Source organism: Mytilus californianus, unplaced genomic scaffold, assembly GCF_021869535.1.
Source record: "Mytilus californianus isolate M0D057914Y unplaced genomic scaffold, xbMytCali1.0.p SCAF_1, whole genome shotgun sequence".
NCBI lineage: Eukaryota > Metazoa > Mollusca > Bivalvia > Mytilida > Mytilidae > Mytilus > Mytilus californianus.
This window is the reverse complement of record NW_026262581.1, coordinates 50,721,757-50,743,443: the sequence shown is the minus strand read 5'-3', so window position 1 is coordinate 50,743,443 and position 21,687 is coordinate 50,721,757. Positions and strand designations below refer to the sequence as shown.

The window sequence follows — 21,687 nt, the reverse complement described above, 5'->3', positions numbered from 1 at the left end:
ACGTTTGCTTTTTCAATAGATTTGAAGGTTACAGTGTCCGTAATTATAAAACCCTAAGCTATGTTGTTTTGAAAAGACCCTTTATCATGCTTGCAAAATACGCTGGTATCCTACTGTTATCAGTGCAAAAATATCTATGAATTATTTGAACCGACTTTTAGCTTAGTATCGTAACTCCTTTATCAATAAAAAAATATCCAGAGAGAGCACTTGTAGAAGTACTATCAACTTTTGAAGGAAAGTTCGGACGCATGAAATTATTAAACGTGTTGTTTTCAATTGCAATTTTGTACAATAATGTTTTTATGTTTTTTTGTACTTTTCGAAATAGTATTTTGATAATCGTTTCTAAATAACACCCTTTGTTGATGTGAAAAAAAAACTAAAAAAAAAACTCATCAAAGATACCAGGCTGATAATATGTTACACCAGACGTGCGTATCGTCTACATGAGACTTACCAGTGCCGCTCGAATAAAGACAATTGAAAGGCAAAATCAAACACGAAGTTGAGGAGCATTGCAAACAAAACATTTCGAAAAGTTGGTTTTTAAATTTTTTTTACATCAAATCTCAAAAAAGACAAACTGACATCAAGGAATGTGGATATTGCTGTAGTGTCCTTCAACACATCTAGTACCATCGCATTTCTTAGAAACAAGTTAAGATAGTACAGTGAAAGGTTTGCTTCTGGATATTGCAAAACACTTGAATTAACCTTCTACATACACCGTGATTTGATATCAGCAGTATAAGGACAGGTGGCTGTTTGCATTCTTTATACGGTATTATTTATTATTGTTTCGTTTGGAATTATGTTATTGTTATCAAATAGATAAAAGTGCTTTTCCTGTAGGGGATTTTGTTCTGCTATCAACCATTTGTTATTTCACTGATCGAGATTAAAAGGAAGGGTAAAGAATATAAATCAAATCTAGTATATCTCGTCAAATGTTTACGTGACTGTTCCTAGTCAGGAACATCGTCTGTGATTGTCGTTAGTGAAATCTTAATGTTCTTTTCATTTTTCTGTTTTTGGAGTTTGAAAGTCTGTTATATCTATTCACAACTTATACGACTCTTTGTGATTTAGAGGTTGACATATTGTACAAACATTTATTGATTGTTGTAGACAATTCATTGACCTACTAGTATATTTCTTTTTTCGGAGAGTTGCTGCCTCAATGACGTATACTCCATAACTTTAATTCCTACTTATATAATTATAAATACCTTATATAATACATCTTTTCAACAATATTCATAGTTCAAAATATGGTGCAATAGAAAATAACAGCTTAATATAATTGAATAATTTTCGAAATCCCAACTTAACTTATTTGAATATACAAAAATATTTAATTAAAGAATAAAATTCCGTTTATAATTGTGCAAACAATAACCATACACATAACAAAATTTACAACATTTGAGATGTATCATTAACGTGAATATACTTGTAAAGAATAATCAGATGTTGCTCAGTCGATTAACGTTTTGAAGAAACAAATAAAAGAAAAAAAAAGACAGTTAAAAATGTAGATTTAAGATTTAAATGGATTGATCGTGTATTGAATTACAAAATGAGTTCCGAATATATTATTTATCTATAATTGACTAACTTTAACTAGTGTATCATATTGATCATACCTACAGAGCTAATGAAATTTTGAAGGACATGTAAATTGTATAATACTGTAATTATCATTTGTTGAATATTTCAATGGAGGCAATCTAACAGGTAAAAGTATTTTAGCGTATACTGTCTCATGTTCTTATTTTATATCAACATTTTTATTGAAATTCAGACTCCTTTATTTAGACATGTAATGAAATAGCAATCTGCGAAGCATTTTCATTTAAATATGCAAATAGTTTACTATCATAGCACCATCATAGACCTGTATTTTTTAAAAGTTATTTGAACAGTGACTAGAAGATAACCAAAACCAATGCATTTGATAAAAAAATCTATTTTTAATTTCAAAATACGTAATTCTATTTTCCTTTAATATGTCATGTTCAAATATGTTGTTTGGTACAACAAAACATTACACCCAAAACAGAACTCTTTTGATAGGAAGATCAGAGCAAATACTTACTGCCGCCGACGAGGTTGGTGCTCACCTCTCTCCTAGTAAAGCTTTAATCGTATGGCATTACCACTATTACGAACATCACTGTTAAGTCTTAAAGACACGAAACGCACGTCTGGTGTTCAAAATTATAAACTTTTTATCCTTGATGTGTCAACTTTTCAATGCTTTCCCACAATGTTACCGATTTGGCCTTCTAATTGTTTTGATTCCATATGTATGATGAATTTCATTAGTTTGTTTTAGGCATATAAACGTAAATTTACTGATGAATGAAGAGATACCATGAACAAGAGCCTCAATATACATCTTATTACTCTGGTACTCAGTAGTATAGCTGTAATCACCAGCATTAGTGGTTTGTATTCATCTTAGTTAAATGTTATTTCTACTTAATTTAATTTTGAATGTAACACATCTTCTGATTGGCTGAGATTTTTTTGTCTATCACCTCATAGACATAATTTTGTCATTTGACCGTGACGTCATCAACGTTTGTTTCATGATTTACTCCTTAAAAATGTAATTTAGAATTAAATTATAAGGGATGACTAATATTTTTTCTGTCTATTCGAAATAACCTAAAAAATGTGATGCAAAATTTTTAAATAAACAGCTACGCAGGTTATTCAGTGTGCACCACATTTTTGGTGTTATTTCTTTAGAGACAGAAAAAGTATTACATTCATTCCTTAAATGATACAGATACTTTTAAAAAAGATACTTGTTTAATTTGTTAGAAGAAAGTCTATTTTCGCTGATGCATAAAATGAATATAAATAAAGATAAAGTTCAAATATATAAATTCTGATTTTCAAAACTTGAATACAAAATATTCTACTTTTGAGCTCAAAGAGGAAACTGTTTTGTCCAAAAAACATTTTTTCAAAAACTTAGATGACTATAGATGAAAACACAAAACAACAATTCATTTCAGTTTCTTCAAAATGCATCATTTTTTACATCTTAATGCTGAATAGAGCTAATACTACAATATGGAGGTCGTTTTTGTGCCAAATAATCGAACAAAATTCACATTTAGACTTGTTTGATATAATTAAACTTATATACAAGAACATCCTAGAAGCCTATAATTGCTCACCTAGTGCATAATAGTCAAGAATAAAACTTCCACATTTACGCATGTTAGACAACTTTCAAACTAAAGAGAATAGTGAAATTTTGTCCAATGACAACTCAACTCAATAGCAGTTGTCAATTCTACTCTTGTGCAATAATTCATTTATTTAAAAATCTATTCTTAGTAACAGTTGCCATTTTGAACGGAGGGAGGCACTATCAGATATAAAAAAATAATTGAAAGAGTACTATCCAATGATCATTCATGTCAAAATTGGTTTCAATTGGCACAATGGTTTCAGAAAAGATTACAATGTAATTTTTCCTAGAAGGTCCTATGTTAGCTATGTCCTACCGTGGCGGCTATCATAGATTTACCAGCGACATCAAAATTACAAATAGGTAGATGACCGTCTTATGAATATTCCTGTAAAGTTTGCATTTTATTTATTATTAATAATGCGTTCATGATGATTTAGATTCTACCCTGTATTTTGAACTTATTCATGTTTAGTATTACAAAAGTATTTTCGTTGTATTTTTAGCCGAAGGAGTACATTCGTGTCCGTTGATAAGAAACGTTTCCTGTATGTCACCAGGTGTAGACAGTATAGGTAGGTTTTAAAAAAAATGTCTGCTACGCAGTCGTCTTAATTTGTAAACTATCGGATCTATGATGAACGCAGTGATTACAGTTTTCCTTTTCCAGCTTTCTATTTTTTTGAGGCATTTACAGCGTTAAGGTTTTTCAAGTTGATACCTATACGATACACTAAAGTATATTCGCATAATAGTTATTTAGAAAAAAAATAGTTTACCCTCAACAAACGCAGGAAATCTAGGAAGACCTAATATCTGAAACGTATCAAGTCTTACGGTCGACACCACAGGATTGTCGACTCTTACAATGCCTTACTGTCCCAATTTACTAGAAATGCTTTAACTCAGTCACTATTCCTTATGTACGCTACTCCTTTTGATATTTGTATCGGTCTTTTCATGATCTGATCCGTTGCACTTTACACTGGATATGATTTTCAATTGAATAAAGAGTGTTGCATGCAAGCTAGCAGATATTTACACTTGTCGAAACACGTTGTCTCACTTTCTAAGGAATTTATTCATTTCGTATTTTCTTTTCTTCGTTTCCATGCTTGTGTATACCAAGTCTGATGATAGTTGAACTAATATCGGTATACCACATTACTACGTAGTAGCCTCATACTACAAACTGTTGTTTATCAATTCCGTTTATTTCTTTTTATAAAGCTATTCATCTCTTATACATCTAAATTTACTAGTTTGGACGGACACTTTTATTCTATTTGAAGGAAAGCTTTTAGCACAATAACAGTAAAGCCTTTACCTTTAAGTTAATTTCGTTTTGTATTTCAGTTTGTTTTTGTGAATGTTTGGATGTTACAATAAACAGAATGGAATTGACAATTACATATTTTCCATGCATGGAGCTTCTAGAACAATGTCATATCTACGAATTTTGGTTTGAAATAGAGTTAAATGACGAGAATGGACATGTTATCAATAAAACGAAAATTGTTCCAAACTACAGAACCGATAACGGGTCAAAGGTGAAATTTTTTTTCAGCAGTTTTCAATTTTGGTTAGTAGTGGGCAAGGTTGTAAGCTGGAAATATCAAAACAAAGATAAGATGATGTGTATGATTGTCAATGAGACAACTCTCCACCAAAGATCAAATGGCGTAGAAATTAAACATTTACAGGTCACAGTAAGGCCTTCAACAATGAGCAAAACCCATACCGCATAGTAAGCTATGAAAGGTCCCAAATGACAACTTTTAAAACCATTCAAACGAAAAAACTAACGGCCTGATTTGTGTACAAAACAATAAGCGAAAAACAAATAAGATATGTACCAACAAAAGGCAACTACTTAAATACAGGCTCCTGACTTGGGACAGAAACATACATAATGCGGCAAGTAAAATAGTTTGAAGGCGCCAAACCACCCCCTAACCTGGGATAGTGGTGTAACATAACAACATCAGAACAAACCATAAAAAATCCGTTGAAAAGGGCTTAACTCAATAAGATCAATACAAAGCACAAAAAAAACAAAAAAATATACAAAGTACAGATCTGCGAGTGCTCGCAGTTACTGAAAACTAGGTCAAAGCCAATAACAACTAATAAAAAAATCATGTATCTAAGACTAAAGTATCAATCATTTCACATTCAACATCTATTGGATTAAGTGTAAAGAATTCATTAACATTCCATGAAAAGCCTGACCTTTTGCAATGCCAAAATATAGATATCGACAGGTTGTAGGACCGTGATGTTCATATGTGTATAAGAATAATATTTAGTTTGGTTTTAATTTACTGATAACAAAATCAATATTTATACCGGTAAGAACATTTTTCAACGACATAATTACAGTGTCGAATTCGTAACCTTTTAGAATGAGTTTATTTCAAGGATCGATAAGTTTACTCGAATCGTATCTAAAATAACGGGCTCGGTAAACAACATCGCCGTAAAAATTAGGATGTGCTATTCCTCTTGCAATAAGTTGTCTACATGTACATCCAAACTTTAACGAAATCCTTTACTTAATAATAGATTACGTTCATTGAAATCCAAAACGTCACTACAGACACGGGCATAGCGAACAATTTGGGATATATAAACACCGTAAGATGATGCCAAAAGAACATCACCATCTAAAAAGGAAAACTAACTATAGGAAACAAGAAAAATCGTCCTTATTGTCGCTTATTTGTCTGTGGAGTTTCCTGTGTAAAACTGAAATATCTAAATCTAAGGAAGGACAGTTATTTCTGCTTATTTTTTTATTTGTTTAAAGAAAGTTCCTTTTGGGTAATTTCTGCAATATATTTAGAGAATTCTTGATTATTTAACGAAAAAATATGATCAAGATAACGATAAGTGTTACCGAATTTATCGATTAAATGGAATTAAGACGGGTCTTTACTGAGTTTGGCCATGAACTGTGTTACATAACAGTACAGGAACAAGTTTGCTATTAAAGGGGCGCACTTGGTGACCATAGGAATACTTACAACCTGCCGATAAACTTTATTGCCTAAATGTAGATAAATATTATCTAGGAGAAAATTTACAGTTGCTTTAATCATTTCATCACAACCCCAGTAAGTTTATCTAGCACTCTTTTCAGTAGAGAAGAAAGCTATATATCAGTTGAAGCAAATGAATTTGCAATCAGATTTTTTCAAACGACATTTATTTAAATAGGAAAGCTTTGGTTTGATAAGATTGCGTTGAAAGTAATTTCTAATTTCAAACAGCCAAAGAATTTTTTACACTGCAAAAATGCTTAATTCCAAGTTTTCCTCAAATTTTATGATGAATTAATTTTGTTAATTGCATTTTCTCATTGCTAATGAATTTATAAAACAATTAGAGCTATTCGTATTTTTCAGATACATTTTGCGGCCTCATATAAGGCCAATGAGTTTAAGATTTATTCATGGGAGCAATAACCTTTCATTTTGTTGTTGTAGTTGTTGCTTTTAAATGGATTGACAAAATCACTTGATCGCAAACTGAAGCTGAACAGGCAGTATACAATCTTAGTAAGGATACGTTTACAATAAATATATCAAATTATAAGGCAGTATAAGGCAATGGCATAATCGTATGGATGACAATGGTTTCAATTAATGATAAAATCCACAGAAAAGGATAACCTCAATAAAACAAAAATAAAGAGCCATTTGTATTATTTTCGGTAAAGTTCCTTTAAAGTTAAAAACAACTAATGATCTTTGAGAGAAAAGAAAGGTCTCTTCATTTAATGTTTGCATTTAAATGATACATTTTTAGACATTATTTATAAAAAGTAACGAAATGCAATTCAGATTGAATGTTTGGGACAAACAAAGATAAGTGAAAATGATAAAATATTTACTTTTAACCATCATATCCGCTCAATTTTAACAAGAGTTAACACACATTAGTCATGTAACTGCTTCTTACAAAAAGGACCTATAAAATGCAAATCCTCGTCGTACGAAACATGTCCTCAATAAACTACTTATTACAGAAATGCTTTTTCTAGAGTAGCCTAGTACAAGAACGCCGAAAGCCTATAGTTCTGAAAGTAAATAAAACGATAACATTTTTTAGGATACCGTTGCAATATGCACACACAACACCAAGTTTAGCAACAAAACAAAAGATTTATTTAATTCTCAGTATAAGGTATTGCCAGACCAGAAGTTTAGAATACCCAACGTAACCTTAGTTGGCACACAAAAAAAAGTTTAATAACAATCACCGAAACAACCCTTAAATCAACCTTAAGATGGTAGTAGTTAACAGTTGTTAGTCATATCTCCCCAATATAAGAGCTAACCGGTTATAAAGGGATACAAGACTTGAACTATACATCATCGTTTCAGATTCAGCCAGGTTGCACTATTTGTGATGACAATTGTGCATCTATAGGTCATATAGGTAAGAACATTTTTAAGTTAATATTGCCATTACTTTTTATAGTTCGTATTAATATAATGCATTGATTCGCTTTTGTAGTTTGCTTTTTTAAGTCTTTTTTATTAAATTTTTTAACAATTGTAGTCCATTTTCCATAAAGGTTATGGGAAAATGATACGAAAAATAATGTAATTAGATTTGTGTCTAGTCTTTCCTTGAGAATTTAGAAATCAAGGCCAATTTAAACGTAATTGCAACGAAAGATATAATACTGATCTACACCAAACAGACACGATATTCAAGATAATGATATTCAGACTAATCACCACAAGACATTCTAAAACTATTCACATAGAACCTTAAGGTTTTTGTCTTTCCTCTGTCAAACAATGCACGTAGACATATCCTTCACGCGTTGACAGATATATTTATATATTGTCTAACAATGTAATTTGAACACACTATTTAGTATGTAGATATAAAAATGTTAAAAGATTTACAATGCGATACAAAATCAACGCAATATTTCGCTAGACAAATTACTTTCATCCAGCGTGCATCTATCCAGGTGAAATCGGATGCAGATAAGAAACATTGCAGCTCATTGTACAGTGAATATTTGCTGATATAGATAAATTCAAAATTTGAATGATGTTCAAGATTATTTATTGTTGAAGTAAAGGTAAGATTGCAACGTCCATTGGTCAATATTACAGAGATGTTATGGACGATGCTACATAAGAAATTATTCTTAATCTTTCCTGTTCCTTTTCTCGTCTTTTTCATTTAGACCATCAGGTTCTAAAGTATGGAGCTGGTGGATCCAAAAATTTTTTTTCTGTCCCACTCAATGTTCACTTCTATGATTTGAAAAGTTACATTATCAAAAGAATGTTTCTTTGAGCGAAGATGTCTGGTAAGGGGACAGTTTTTGTTGGTTTTGTACCATGATCGACGATTATTTAGCCGAATATCAAATTTGTCCATTGTTTCTCCCACGTACTGAATGCCACAAATGTTACATGTTAATCCATACATTGAGTTCTCCGTTTTACAGTTGGAATTAACGTAAATGGTATTACTTTGTTTTGTAAAGAAGCTGGTGAACGAACTGCTAGTATTGGCAGCTTTACAACATAAACAATTCCTTCTCCCACATTGTTTGTAGCAACCAGGAGATGTAGTTGGTTGCTTTGTTAATAAGGCTGTCACTTATTTGTCACGGTTTTTTTTAGGTCTCCTGAAGGCCATGACTGGTGGTGAGGAAAATGGTTGTTTTTCAAATTGGAGTCATTTTCTATAATTTTCCAATGCTTTCGAACATTTGATGACACATTTTTAAAATCATTATGGTAAGTGAGTACAAGAGGTGTTCTGTTGACTCTTTTATTCTTATCCTTGTACTGCAGAAGTTCTTGGCGACTTGTTCTGTTTGCTTTTTCGAAAGCTGTATCAATGCTGTTGTTATTGTATCCTCGAACAACTAGATGTTTACGTAGTTGTCCAAGTCTAGCATTTTGCTTATTTTCAGTTGAGCATATTCTCTTGATTCACAATGCCTGACTGAAATGGATACCACGGGAGCAGTGTTTGGGATGGCAACTTTGAGGAGAGATAAATTAATGTTTGTCTGTTTTCTTCGTATGGAGATCCGTTATAATGGTTCCGTTCTGGATGTAACTCGTTATAACAAGGAAGTTTATTTTCTCCATTCATGTTTCATGTGTAAATTTAATTAAATGGTGGAAAGAGTTACAGTTACTAGAAATTAATTCAGATGGTCTTGTGAATCTGTCCATTTAAAATCAATATCGTCAATAAATCGAAATCATGATACTGGCTAGTATGGAGCACTAGCCAAGAGGCGTTTTTCAAGTTGGCCCATTAATATGTTAGCATATGACGGGGCTATTTTTGTGCCCATACTATATATCTGTAGATAGTGTTTGTCATTGAAAAAGAAATTGTTGTTCTCCAGCACTTGCTTCAGAAGAGTAGCAAGGCACTCAGTTGGAGGATTTCTGTCACTACGATTGCTCCGTACCTCTTCACACGCTGCTATTCCTTTGTCCTGTGGAATATTGGTATATAATGAAGACACGTCCATGCATGCGAGTATGGTATTGTTTGGTAAAAGATTAAGGCTTTCCATTTTCTTTAAATAATCAGTCGTATCCTGAATGTAAGAGGGGAGTTCTTGAGACATGACGTCTTAAGTGATGGTCTACAAATTCAGATATCTTTTCAGTTGGGTGACTATTTGCTGAGACAATAGGTCGACCTGGATTGCCAGTTTTGTGTTTTTTATGCAACATATAGAATCTTCCTGCCTTGGCCTCGTTTTCAAGAGGTCGAAGATAGTCAAAGGTGTCATCATCAATATGCTTTTGGTCGTACATCTCTTGAAGAGTGGTGTTGATCATAGTGTTACCATTCAAAAAATCAACACCACCCTTCAAGAGATGTACGACCAAGAAAATATTTTTTTTTCAAATGAAGGGGACAATGTCCTAACAAGCAACCGCTTTATCAGGTATCATTTCGGTATTCGATAATCAGTATTTCTGCTCATTATGAAGATAATTCTAGAAAAACACTTCGAACACATCAAATTTATAAAGTATTCATTCTATTAACATGTATAAAGAAGTGGTATATAGTTTTTGACCTGTCAGTAAGTCCGCCCGTCCGTGAGTACTCCGTCCGTTAGTCATTTTTGTTAAAAGATGCTAACCCAATACTTTATACCGAATTGCATCCATACTTGGATATTTGGATATGAAAGCAAGATCCATATTGATTTTGAGGATCCTATGTCTATAGTCAAGGTCATACTAATTAGAGATAGCCTGAAATTTGGACAGAAGAGTGGTACCGAATTTGAATCAAACAATATTTATTTGATTGCTATCATACTTTGATGTATGGTCACATACAATAAAGATAAGACCCCTTTAGATATTTAAGTTTATACGTAAAAGGTGAAGTTCATAGTTATCAAAATAGACTGAAATTGTAGCAGAAAATCATTTTCCAGATGCTAAATCAAATATTACATAAGAGATAGTAATCATACTTGGATATATGGTCAAGTATAATGAGAGGAATATGCCTATTGATTTTAAAGTTAGTACGTGCGAGCTGAAGTTCGATGTAAATAAAATAGACTGAAATTTGAGCAGAAAACTGGTTTATGGATGTTTAATCAAATACTATATGTGAATTTGCAAGCTTTTTGTAAATATGGACATATGTAATAGTCCAATTTTGATTTTGAAGTCACTAGGTCTAAGGTCGAAGTCATTGTTACTTAACAATATATTTTAGCACAATATGACTGCCTGAAAACATAACCGAAACGAATCTTATCGTAAAGTAAACAGAAAAAACTAAGCTATCAGGTCATTATAAGCTCTTGTCCTTCATATTTGGGGCGTGGGGTATGAGAGCTTTCTCACTAAAGGTTCTTTAATTGACATTGAAATTATTGAGATATGATTATACAGTTTTTTGAATCCCATGGTCAAGTCAAAATGTGTATATGTTATGATATAACTTAGTCTTATGTTATTGCTTTTAGAAATACCAGTGGAAACCAGCACAAGTCCTATAAATGCTAAAAAGAATGAACCCGAAAACTTGCCGATTGTTCCGATTTTACTGGGTATTCTTGTTGTGTTCGTGATGGCTATTAATGCGTTTATTATTTTCTTTAGATGGCGACGGACTGCACGTCAGTTACCCGCTAACAACATAGAATATTCGAGAGCTTTACAACAAGTTCATATAGTAAATTCTATAAACTAAAGTCAAATATTCATAAATGTATTCATACAAGAATTTATAGAACAGCTGATTCCTGGATAATAAAAATTGAAAAGAAAAAACTATTACATTTACTGATAATTATTTATTCTGTATACTATTATTTACCCATACTCGCTCCCTTCGGTTTTTTTTTTCGCCTCGTTTTGTATATTCTGAAAGGATTTATGTGATTTGAACATCAGTTAACTACTGTGCCTCTTTCTATTACTAGCTGTTAATTCCATACCTGGGTCAAAACCACTTCGGTTTGTTAAAACATAATTTTTATGAACTCGTGTGCTTATCTAACACTTAATTTTACAATGATGCATTTCTTCTACCTGAAACCTATAACGTTGAAATAATAGCCATCAAATTAAGTTTCTTTTTGTTGTTTTGTTTTAAAATGCTTTGTTGCTTTTATCTTTTAATTATGTGGGTACATTAATTGCAAAATCATTCCCTTATGTTTTTTTTTATTTAAATATTTCATTTCCAAACGCTTGTTTCATTAATAAAAATGGAAAAATTATTAAAATTGAAAGAAATAAAAGGCGTTCACTATCTCAAAAGGCAAACAATGTACATGCCATCCTAACATTATACTTACTAAACATTTAGTTTGGTCTGAGTAACTTTTAAAAAAAGGATCTAATATCTGTAACTGCCAACATCAAATCAATTTAGATCAAATCAATAACATACAAAAAGAACACTAAAAAGTTACATTTTAAAATAGGGTATAACATCATGGAGATTTGTATTTTATCAATAATTTGAATCCTACATGAAAAAGATATACTGGGTATGTTTCAATGACACAGCAATCCAGAAAACAACAAGATCATTAAAAAGTATAACAAAAATACCGAACTTCAATGAAAATTCAAAACGGAAAGTCCCTTTTCAAAAGCTCAAACATATCAAACTAATGGCAAACAACTGACAAATTCCTGACTTGGTACAGGTATTTCCTTATGTAGAAAATGGTGCATTAAACATGGTTTTATAGCTAGCTAAACCTCTCACTTATATGACAGTCGGTCGCATAGAATTCCATTATAATAACAACAATGTGTGAGCAAAATAAACAGACATAATAGGTGAAAATGTCAAAAATTTGGGTACAGCAGTCAACATTGTGTTATAATCTTAATCACTATAAAAAACAAACAACTATGTCAACAAAGAAAACCTCAATGGCATATAGACATTCTATATATAACGCACATAAGCAAAAATGAAAGACAAAAAATACAAAAATAACCATAGAACAATAACAAAATGGCGGGATGTATAAATACCGAGCCAAAAGGATATTAACAAAAATGGACTAAACAGTAAAGGTTAAAAAATACACAAAGACAAATAAAAAGAACACTATAACACGTAATAAAGATGATAAACAACGTCAGTATTTGTAATTGGTATTTAATCAAATTAACGGTACCAATCGTAATAACATAAACGGTACCAATCTTATTGCACTAGATGCGTATTTCGACAGTGAATGTCTCTTCCGTGATGCTCGAGGCCAGAATATGTAAAGACCAGAACCTAATGAAAATAAAAATACCAAAAGTAAACCAAACCCGGGCTATGAATCAGAGCAATAGATGAAAGAGATACATTCCTTAATTCAAAATTATTTCGAAATCTTGAACCGTACAATAGTCATTCAAATTGGACAATATCCGTATTTTCAAACCATTACCGAAGTTTTGAGCTACTGGGCTGCTGATACCCTTGGGGACTACCAGTCCACCATCAAATCAAATTGAGAATGGAAATGGGGAATGTGTCAAAGAGACAACAACCCGACCATAGAACAGACAACAGCAGAAGGTCACCAACAGGTCTTCAATGCAGCGAGAAATTCCCGCACCCGGAGGCGTCCTTCAGCTGGCCCCTAAACAAATATATATACTAGTTCAGTGATAATGAACGCCATACTAAACTCCAAATTGTACACAAGAAACTAAAATTAAAAATAATACAAGACTGACAAAGGCTAGAGGCTCCTGACTTGGGACAGGCGCAAAAATGCGGCGGGGTTAAACATGTTTATGAGATCTCAACCCTCCCCCTATACCTCTAGCCAATGTAGAAAAGTAAACGCATAACAATACGCAAATTAAAATTCAGTTCAAGAGATGTATGAATCAAGTGATAGTAAAAACATATAAAGTACTAATTTTATTGCACAAGATGAGAAAAATCGATAAGTTATGTCTCATCAGTGAAGCTCGAGGCCAAAACATTTGAAAGTCCAAAACATAATACGAATTCTGAAGGTCTGATAAAACCAAAAAGGAACACAAGTAAAGCCAAATGTTCCTGAGGTATTTCGGAAAATGTAAAATCTATACCATTATTCAATCTTAGTTTTGCTTTGCGAAATGAATTAAACAGATAATATGGATCTGAAATCAAAACAAAATTACTGTAAGAATAAGAGTTTGTAATTTTTTATGAAAAAACAGTCTTACAAATGAACTTATGCAATATTCGTTAAGTGGATAAATGTTGTCTCCTGGTATCCTGATTTTATTATGTACGGATTTTATGTTTAAATAACTGTATACATCATATTCCTTGACTCGGTTTGCGCCGAAGCAGTGGATAGCTTTAAAAAGTCAAAGACAACGATTTAGAGTGTAATAAGGGCAATATTTATTTACATTGTCAGAAAATTTTTGAATAAAATTTACAACCTCAATACGAAACAGGAAAAGGCGGACAAACCCAGCTTGTCTTCGTAATTTTAAGGCTCTTACAAATCAATTGTATATTTTCCGACATATATACGTAGATGTACGTCTATATGTATATGTAATTAACAGTTAACAAAAGCCACAACAGTGGTATATTTTCATTATATTAACCTCCGTATCATGTAATGTTGCAATGTAAAATATATGAACATTACATACACAGTTGGAAAAATTTAAAAGGAAAACAATCCAAAACAATAATAATTTGACACATTTTAAAAACAAACAAATAATTGTCTCTTAACCTCTTAACAAAAGAAAATTGGTTATAATGGAAACTTTAAACGCTCTGATTGATAGTTTTGTTGAAAGTGTGTATAACTGTGACAATAAAACTAGGCGACATTTACAAAGATTGGACACACACTATGGGTTATTATGTTAAACATATGCATTAGTTATTTTTGTTTTGAATTTTTGAAACGATTTCGCTTTATTTCAAATGACTTAAAATGAAAAGACTAATGTGTGGAATATAATAGGTTCATACTGTAAACTGTTCTTCTCTCTTACTAGTATTTTACTCTCAAATATGTGTTATGAGTTTTAATTTATTTGCAACAATTTTTTAATGATATTTTGTTTTTGTTTTAAGCGCATGAATATGGAGCCTTACAATAAAATAATTTATTTGAATGTGAACAAACTTTAATCTACCGAAATCAAAATTATATTGCAGTTATCTATTAGCACCGTCAAATTCAAAATGTGAGCAAAACGCTTTGACATTTGAAAGTCTGAGGATGAAGAAGACCGTATGAAGGATATTTGTGTCTTATGTTATTAGCGATGTTGTGGATTTTGATCGTTTTTAGCCTTCTTCTATCAGGTAATATTCGTTATATTGGGTGAAATTAATAATAGAAAAATATATAGAATCAAATATGTTTTAACCGAACCATTCAAACGGTTAATAAATGAAAAGAACGCTTCATAAATATCGTACGACCGAGCATATTTTCTGCATTTACCTTCATCAGGAACGCTCGAACCCAAACATTTGAAATCTAGGAAGGTGTAAATACGTATAAAAGTTACGAGTTATATGTCCAACGGGAAACAAAAAGGAAAAACAAATTCACCTTATCAAAATACTAATCTACAAAGCGACAATTAGTTTCATTTTCAAGTGTTTCGAAAGGTGCAAATTTAGATGTTTACATTTCTTTAATATTTGTCTATCCGTCAAGAAAATGTAATTTGATAATTATAGAAGTTGTTTAAAACCTTTCATTTATTCATTGTAAAGTATTTTCTTTTACAAAAGAACTTCTGCTGGCATCTGTAAAGATTTTATGAAATGTTTTTGAAGATTCCTTACTATAGAAGAACCCGTCAACCAAAACATTGTTAACTTGCAAAGCTTTCATCGTAATATAAAGTATCATCATAATGTCACTATTCACAACTTGACATTTTATCTGGAATCAGTGTTATCATGTAGGAATGGGAGACTCAATGTTTGGTAAGCGAGTGCTTCAGAAAAAAATCTAAACAGATACTCTTGACTATTCTTCTGTACAGAAGGGAGTTTCAACCTTTACCATATCAGGAATATGACAGTTGTTTTCTATTCGTTCCGTTGTTTGATATAGTCGACTGTTTGATTTTGTCAGGTTTTATGGACCTCTCTTTTTTTGAATTTACCTTGGAGTTCGGTACTTTTGTTAATACTTTTTTGTGAAAGCTGTGTAATTATTTTTACTGACAGTTTACAATCAGAATGTACCATATCCTCAAAGTATCCTTTACTTTCTTGTTTTAGCAGTTTTTGGTAATAATTTTTTTTAATCTATTAGGATAAAAAAAGAGTATGTGTCATAATCATTATTTTTTTTCTCCAGTCTTTGGACACAACAACAATCAGTGTTTCCTGCCTGAGAACAGGACGTGTCAGACACCAGGACCATATGTGAAAGGTAAAGGAATTCTTCGTATACAAATTGTTCTTTTTTTTAATTTCTTTCCTAATACTGTTTGATTATTTATCAGGTGTGATTTTTTTTCACTATAATGGAAAACATTGAAAACTATTATCGAGGACAATGGGATATGTAATACATATTCATTCTTAGAAATGCGGGTATTGACATACTTAATCACATTTCAAAAGTTTATTATTCAAAACGTTAACAAATCACTGAAATTTTAAAAGATGTACCTATGCAACTCCAACGGAAAATCAACTTTACTGTGAAAGGAGCCAACAATCATCATTATCACACCCCTTTTGTTACTTGAAAAAAGAAAATAGTTCAAATCGGATGAAATGTTGTGTAATTCAAACTGATTCTGAATTTTGGCATTGAAATAACTGAGATGAATAATTTCATTTATTTTATTCTTTAGGATGTTTGTGTAGCTGTTTCAAAAACGTAACTGTCAATAGAGATTTTTTACATATAAATTTCTCTTCCTGTGTTGCGGTACTACAAACATGTTCGTTGTATAAATTATGGTTTGACGTAAGATTCTTGGACCAAAACAAGACGGTCATTGCTTCAAAAGAGGAAACATACATCGATCACAACATCAAAGAAAAATCACAAGTAAGAATTACTAGTATGAAAATAAGGAGATGTGGTATGCTTGCCAATGAGACAACTATCCACTAAAGTTCAAATGAAGTGGATGTAAGCAATTATAGGCAACCGTACAGCTTTACTGGAAGTTTTGCTTTAAATGTCTGTGGATTGAAATGATATGCGCTTCAGGTATTGATCTGCTAGTTGATATGTTAAGTCAGTTTAATTTTTTCAGTTTTCCTTTGTTACCTTGATTTGTCTTCTTCGTCGATTTATGAGATTGCACATCGGTAAACTACTGTTGCTTTTATTTATGCCTTTTCTCGATTTTCTCGACGAATTGAAATTTACATTTCTAAAAAAAAAATTTAGAGTTTAACGGATGAATAAACTCTTTAATATTGCCAGGCTGATAATATTGATACGCAAGTCGAGAGTTTCATCTGCTTCAGACTCGCCAGCAGCACTAAAGTCATAACAGTCAAAATCAATAACGGAGATAAATAGCATTGGGAATCACAAAATCCCAAAAGTTGATCCAAATCTGCCTGAGTCCATCTATTCATAGGTGTAGCAAAACATTGGTGGTTTGAATGATTTTATCGTTTCATTAACAGTAAACTTATAAGCAATGACCGAATCAATGATATTTCATATCAACACAAGATCACTGACGACTGAGCTGGTGATACCTATGGAACGATACGTCAACCAGCAGTGGCATCGACCCAGTGATTGTAAAAACTCATAAAAATTTCAGGCTAATAATGAGATGCGTGAATGTCTACATAAGACTCATCGGTGGCGCTCAAATCAAAACAGTTGAAACGCCAAAAATCAGTAATGAAGTTAAAGAATATTTTGAACTGAAATTTCCCCAAAAATCTTCCAAAAAAATTAAGGAGCTGTTGTATGATTTTCAATGAGACAACTAGCTAGCAGAGTTCAAAGGACGGGGATATGTTCAACTTAGTTAATATTATGACTGGGGGAAGAGAAACCTTAGTGTTTTGAATAATTATAACGTAACAGTAAATTAAATGGAAATGACGTCTTCCGATCATAAGCTAGTTGACGCTAAGCAAACCAATTTTCAATAGTAATTTTACAGTCCAGATGCATATATAACAGACAATGAACATATTATTGAAATATGAAAATTAACTCTTATTTGCACTAGATCGGCATCCGGAGACTGGTTTTAACATGTTAATTTATAGGTACCAGTTTATAGGAAGACATAGCACCGTACCCGGACACATGATTTTGATAACGAGTCTTTGATCTTAGTCCGAAATACAAATGAAAACACACTATAGTACTTAACAAGAAATTGACTTTAAAACGTTCGTATTGAATTGTAATGTCCAAAAATAGACAAAAATAGGCAGATCGGACATATTTTGACTTTATATACTGACTACTTTTGTTTGGGTTTAATTGTAATTATAACATTTAAATGAGACTAAACATTTTTTTTTTGGTTAAGACAAACAATACTTTTACCTGGCATAGCCGTGAGTAAAATGTATTTTGGCATTTCTTTTCGAAAAATTACTTGTTTAATGGAATAAAACGTATGATTTGTTAATTTACTCCTTTTTCTAAGGAAAACTAATTTATCTAGATATAAGAAGATTTGGTATGAGTGCCAATGAGACAACTCTCCATCAAAGTCACAATTTGTAAAAGTAAACCATTATAGGTCAAAGTACGGCCTTCAGCACGGAGCCTTGGCTCACACCGAACAGCAAGCTATAAAGGGCCCCAAAAATGACTAGTGTAAAACCATTCAAACCGGAAAACCCTACTCCATATGTGGAAAATTTTGTGAAAATATAAGAAGTCGCAATTCTTACCTTTCATACCTTTAGTTTAATTAAGAAAATAATATGGACTCGTCCATTATCCAGCATGAAGTTTATTTAAGTTACTGTACACTTGTGTGTATATGTAAAAAGAAAAGCATTTATAATTCAGCTTTAAGAAAACAACTTTTTCAAATATATTTTGTTGTACATTGTATTACAATTCAATACGATAGTCAATACTAACATAAGTAACGCGACGGTCAGTTTATTTTCGACTTGTGAGTTTAAATGTCCCTTTGGTATCCTTCGCCTCTCTTTTTCAGCTTACTAGTAATAAATTAAAAAAAGAATAAATAAATAAGGCACAGCCTGTTTATCTTTATTGCTACATTCATGCACGTTCTGATTCAATCGATATACATGTATGAAACATTTCAACAGTTTAAAGGTAAACTGATAATAGCTTAATCCAATCAATTTGCGTAAAATTCAATAACAATGACCGGTCCACGTCATAATAAGTAATAAGGGTAAACTGGGTAGGGAGAAAATGATAGATTTTTAAAGTTCATTTTCTGTAATAACGAATAACAATTTGTCAATCAAAAGTTTTGCTATAATTTCAAAAACATTGTTACAGTTTTCGGATCTTTCATTTGCGTACTTAAGGCATTAGAAAGTTTGGGCTTCAAATGTCTACATAATTATTGCCTTTATACAGAAAATTCGCCTTTTTAAGTTAAATCATTTCTTAAAATACTGCAAAAAATCTGATTGGTATGGTGGTATTGTCACAAATTTCGTTGAAATCCGTGGTATAGGAAACATCGAATTCCCTCACAAAATGTTATCACTCACTATAATAAACTCAAGGGGAAAAAACATCTACTCAGATGTTATGGGTGTCACATTTTAGTTAATCAAAAGACACACAACACAACACCATATAACTACATTAATATAAAACTCATTTTTTGTAGACTTTTCCTTTGTATAAGTTAAGTAACCCACTGGAAGAAAGACACCCTTTTTACGACCGAAACAATTATGTTAAATTACAGATGATGAAAATGTACACTGTTTTGGTATGTATTTTATTTCTTATATATGTTTATCATTGTATACGTCTAAATATGCGTCAATTTTACAACAGTCGATGTTCTCCATCGGATCACCTATGGTTATACAAGATGGATATCTCAATCTATATATATATTGCCTGAAAATTAGCCTTACAATGTTAGAACTGGAAATTTCCGTTTCCCAAATGTTAGCTCCCCCTGCAACATCGCCTACACTATGTCCTAGACGTCTCGACCACCTTGTCTATATAAACTTTAGCTTTATTTAGTTGACTGATGTCTGTTGTTGTCGGCTTTATCTGAGATTGTAACACACTGCATGCCATATTGTTGCATGTAGTTGGTAAACCTTACAGATCAGCTTTTTTACAGTAGTAACATACCACCCTCTGCCCCATTAATGGCGTTTTCATATCTTAATTAATTCGTTACGTTCGTGTATGTTCACACTTTAGTACTTCATTAACAGGGGTGTGATCCTTACACCAAAATGCTTCAACATTGTAGAGCTGTTCAGATCAAAATGACTGTTTAAGATGAAAATAAGTTTACTAGTGTCAATTAATTTGTTCGTCGTAAAGAATGATATATATATAAAACAAAATATGTATGACAAAACAGAACACAATTCACAAAGATAAGCTAAAAATCAAACAGACATTCGTATGGTGCGTGCATAAAAAATGTGTGACAAGATTAATTAAAAACAAAGACTGTAATATAAACTCTAAGTGATTATATTGAATATAATTATGATATTAACATTTCAGATCAAACCACAATGTACAGCTTGTGACAATTCCTGCAGATACATTAGAAATGGTAAGTTCATTCATGATATTTGTATCTGCTATTGATAATATAAATATTGCTTTTAGCTTTTCGAAAGTTATTTCATGAGAATATATCAGAGCCAATCACATGAAATAATATTTTCTTTCCTTTTTCAGATATACAAGTTGTTAGAAATTTCATGACATCAACTATACTGCCAGAAAATCCAAATAAAGGCGCCATTTGGATGCTTTTGGTAATTGTAGCAGGAGTCTTTGCACTATTCATTATTTTGTCAGTATTCATTTTTACCAAGAGAAGAAGACATTTCATTCAGAATACAGATAGTTCGTCAAGATTGATTGAACAAAACAGAAATGACCCAAACGTGTTCGGAAAGTTATATATCGTACCTTTATCCGATGCTGATCCGAAACATGTGGAACATTTAAAGCAATGGTTTCATAATAAAACTACTTGCCGTCTTGTGCAACCGGAATATCTAATGGTGAAGTGTAATAATGGCAGCCTGAATATGGCAAGGGATTTCTCAAATGACACTGTTATCCTCGTCGTTCTTACTAACAATATGGTAATAAGCTTCTTGAGACAGTGTTATGATAATAGTGGAGACCTATGGAATGACTTGCATTTTTGTTTTCTACAAAATATAATTGAATCCATTGAATCATTTCCTTCAATGTATTTTGTGACGTTCGACAGTGAAATGAAACTTACTGTTCTGAATTTTGACTTTAACAATAAACTTAATGGTCTCATGCAAAGACTAATTGTAATGTCTAATTGCGCTGAAGAACAAAAATTGCAATTAAACCGTGTTCTGAATTTTGTGCATATTTCAAACCAAGCCACTGTTGTTTAACTTTGTTGGACTGTTTTTATTTTTGATTTGCTTTATAGTCGACAAAATTTTATGTTTGCTCCTTATATATTTCATTTCTATTAGACTAAATATTATTTAAATGTTATTTTTATGTTATATTGGTGTCAGTGTATTTTGGTTTTGAATCGCATAATGAAATGCAAACAAATGCATATAGCTTTTAACTATTTTGAGAAACAACGAAAGAAACTTACCTTGGTATATCAAATCTATTCATAGTTATCTCGTTTTTATCAAGTTCCAAAATGACCCCAAATAAGCATAATTTTTGTTAACGAAAATTTTCCCTTAAATTGACAACATGGACAAGTTAGAATATCACAAAGGTTTTTGTTTTGTCGTTTATATACAATAATAATTTCCATCCGTCCGTC

General features: G+C 31.8%; 1 protein-coding gene and 1 long non-coding RNA gene across 2 annotated transcripts; both read left to right on the top strand.

The window, feature by feature from the left end:
- Positions 1–1,649: 1,649 nt before the first annotated feature.
- Positions 1,650–11,940, top strand: LOC127720899 (uncharacterized). Its single transcript, XR_007990989.1, has 7 exons — positions 1,650–1,740; positions 2,342–2,453; positions 3,721–3,789; positions 4,571–4,764; positions 6,703–6,774; positions 7,603–7,657; positions 11,217–11,940. It is a non-coding gene; the product is annotated as an uncharacterized LOC127720899 (long non-coding RNA).
- Positions 11,941–14,484: 2,544 nt separating this feature from the next.
- LOC127720768 (uncharacterized) lies at positions 14,485–21,409 on the top strand. Its single transcript, XM_052227524.1, has 7 exons — positions 14,485–14,589; positions 14,897–15,046; positions 16,062–16,136; positions 16,567–16,766; positions 19,534–19,638; positions 20,406–20,457; positions 20,586–21,409. Exons 2-7 carry the CDS (start codon positions 14,995–14,997, stop codon positions 21,290–21,292), a joined length of 1,191 nt encoding a protein of 396 aa, XP_052083484.1. The 5' UTR covers positions 14,485–14,589; positions 14,897–14,994; the 3' UTR covers positions 21,293–21,409.
- The last annotated feature ends 278 nt before the right edge of the window (positions 21,410–21,687 follow it).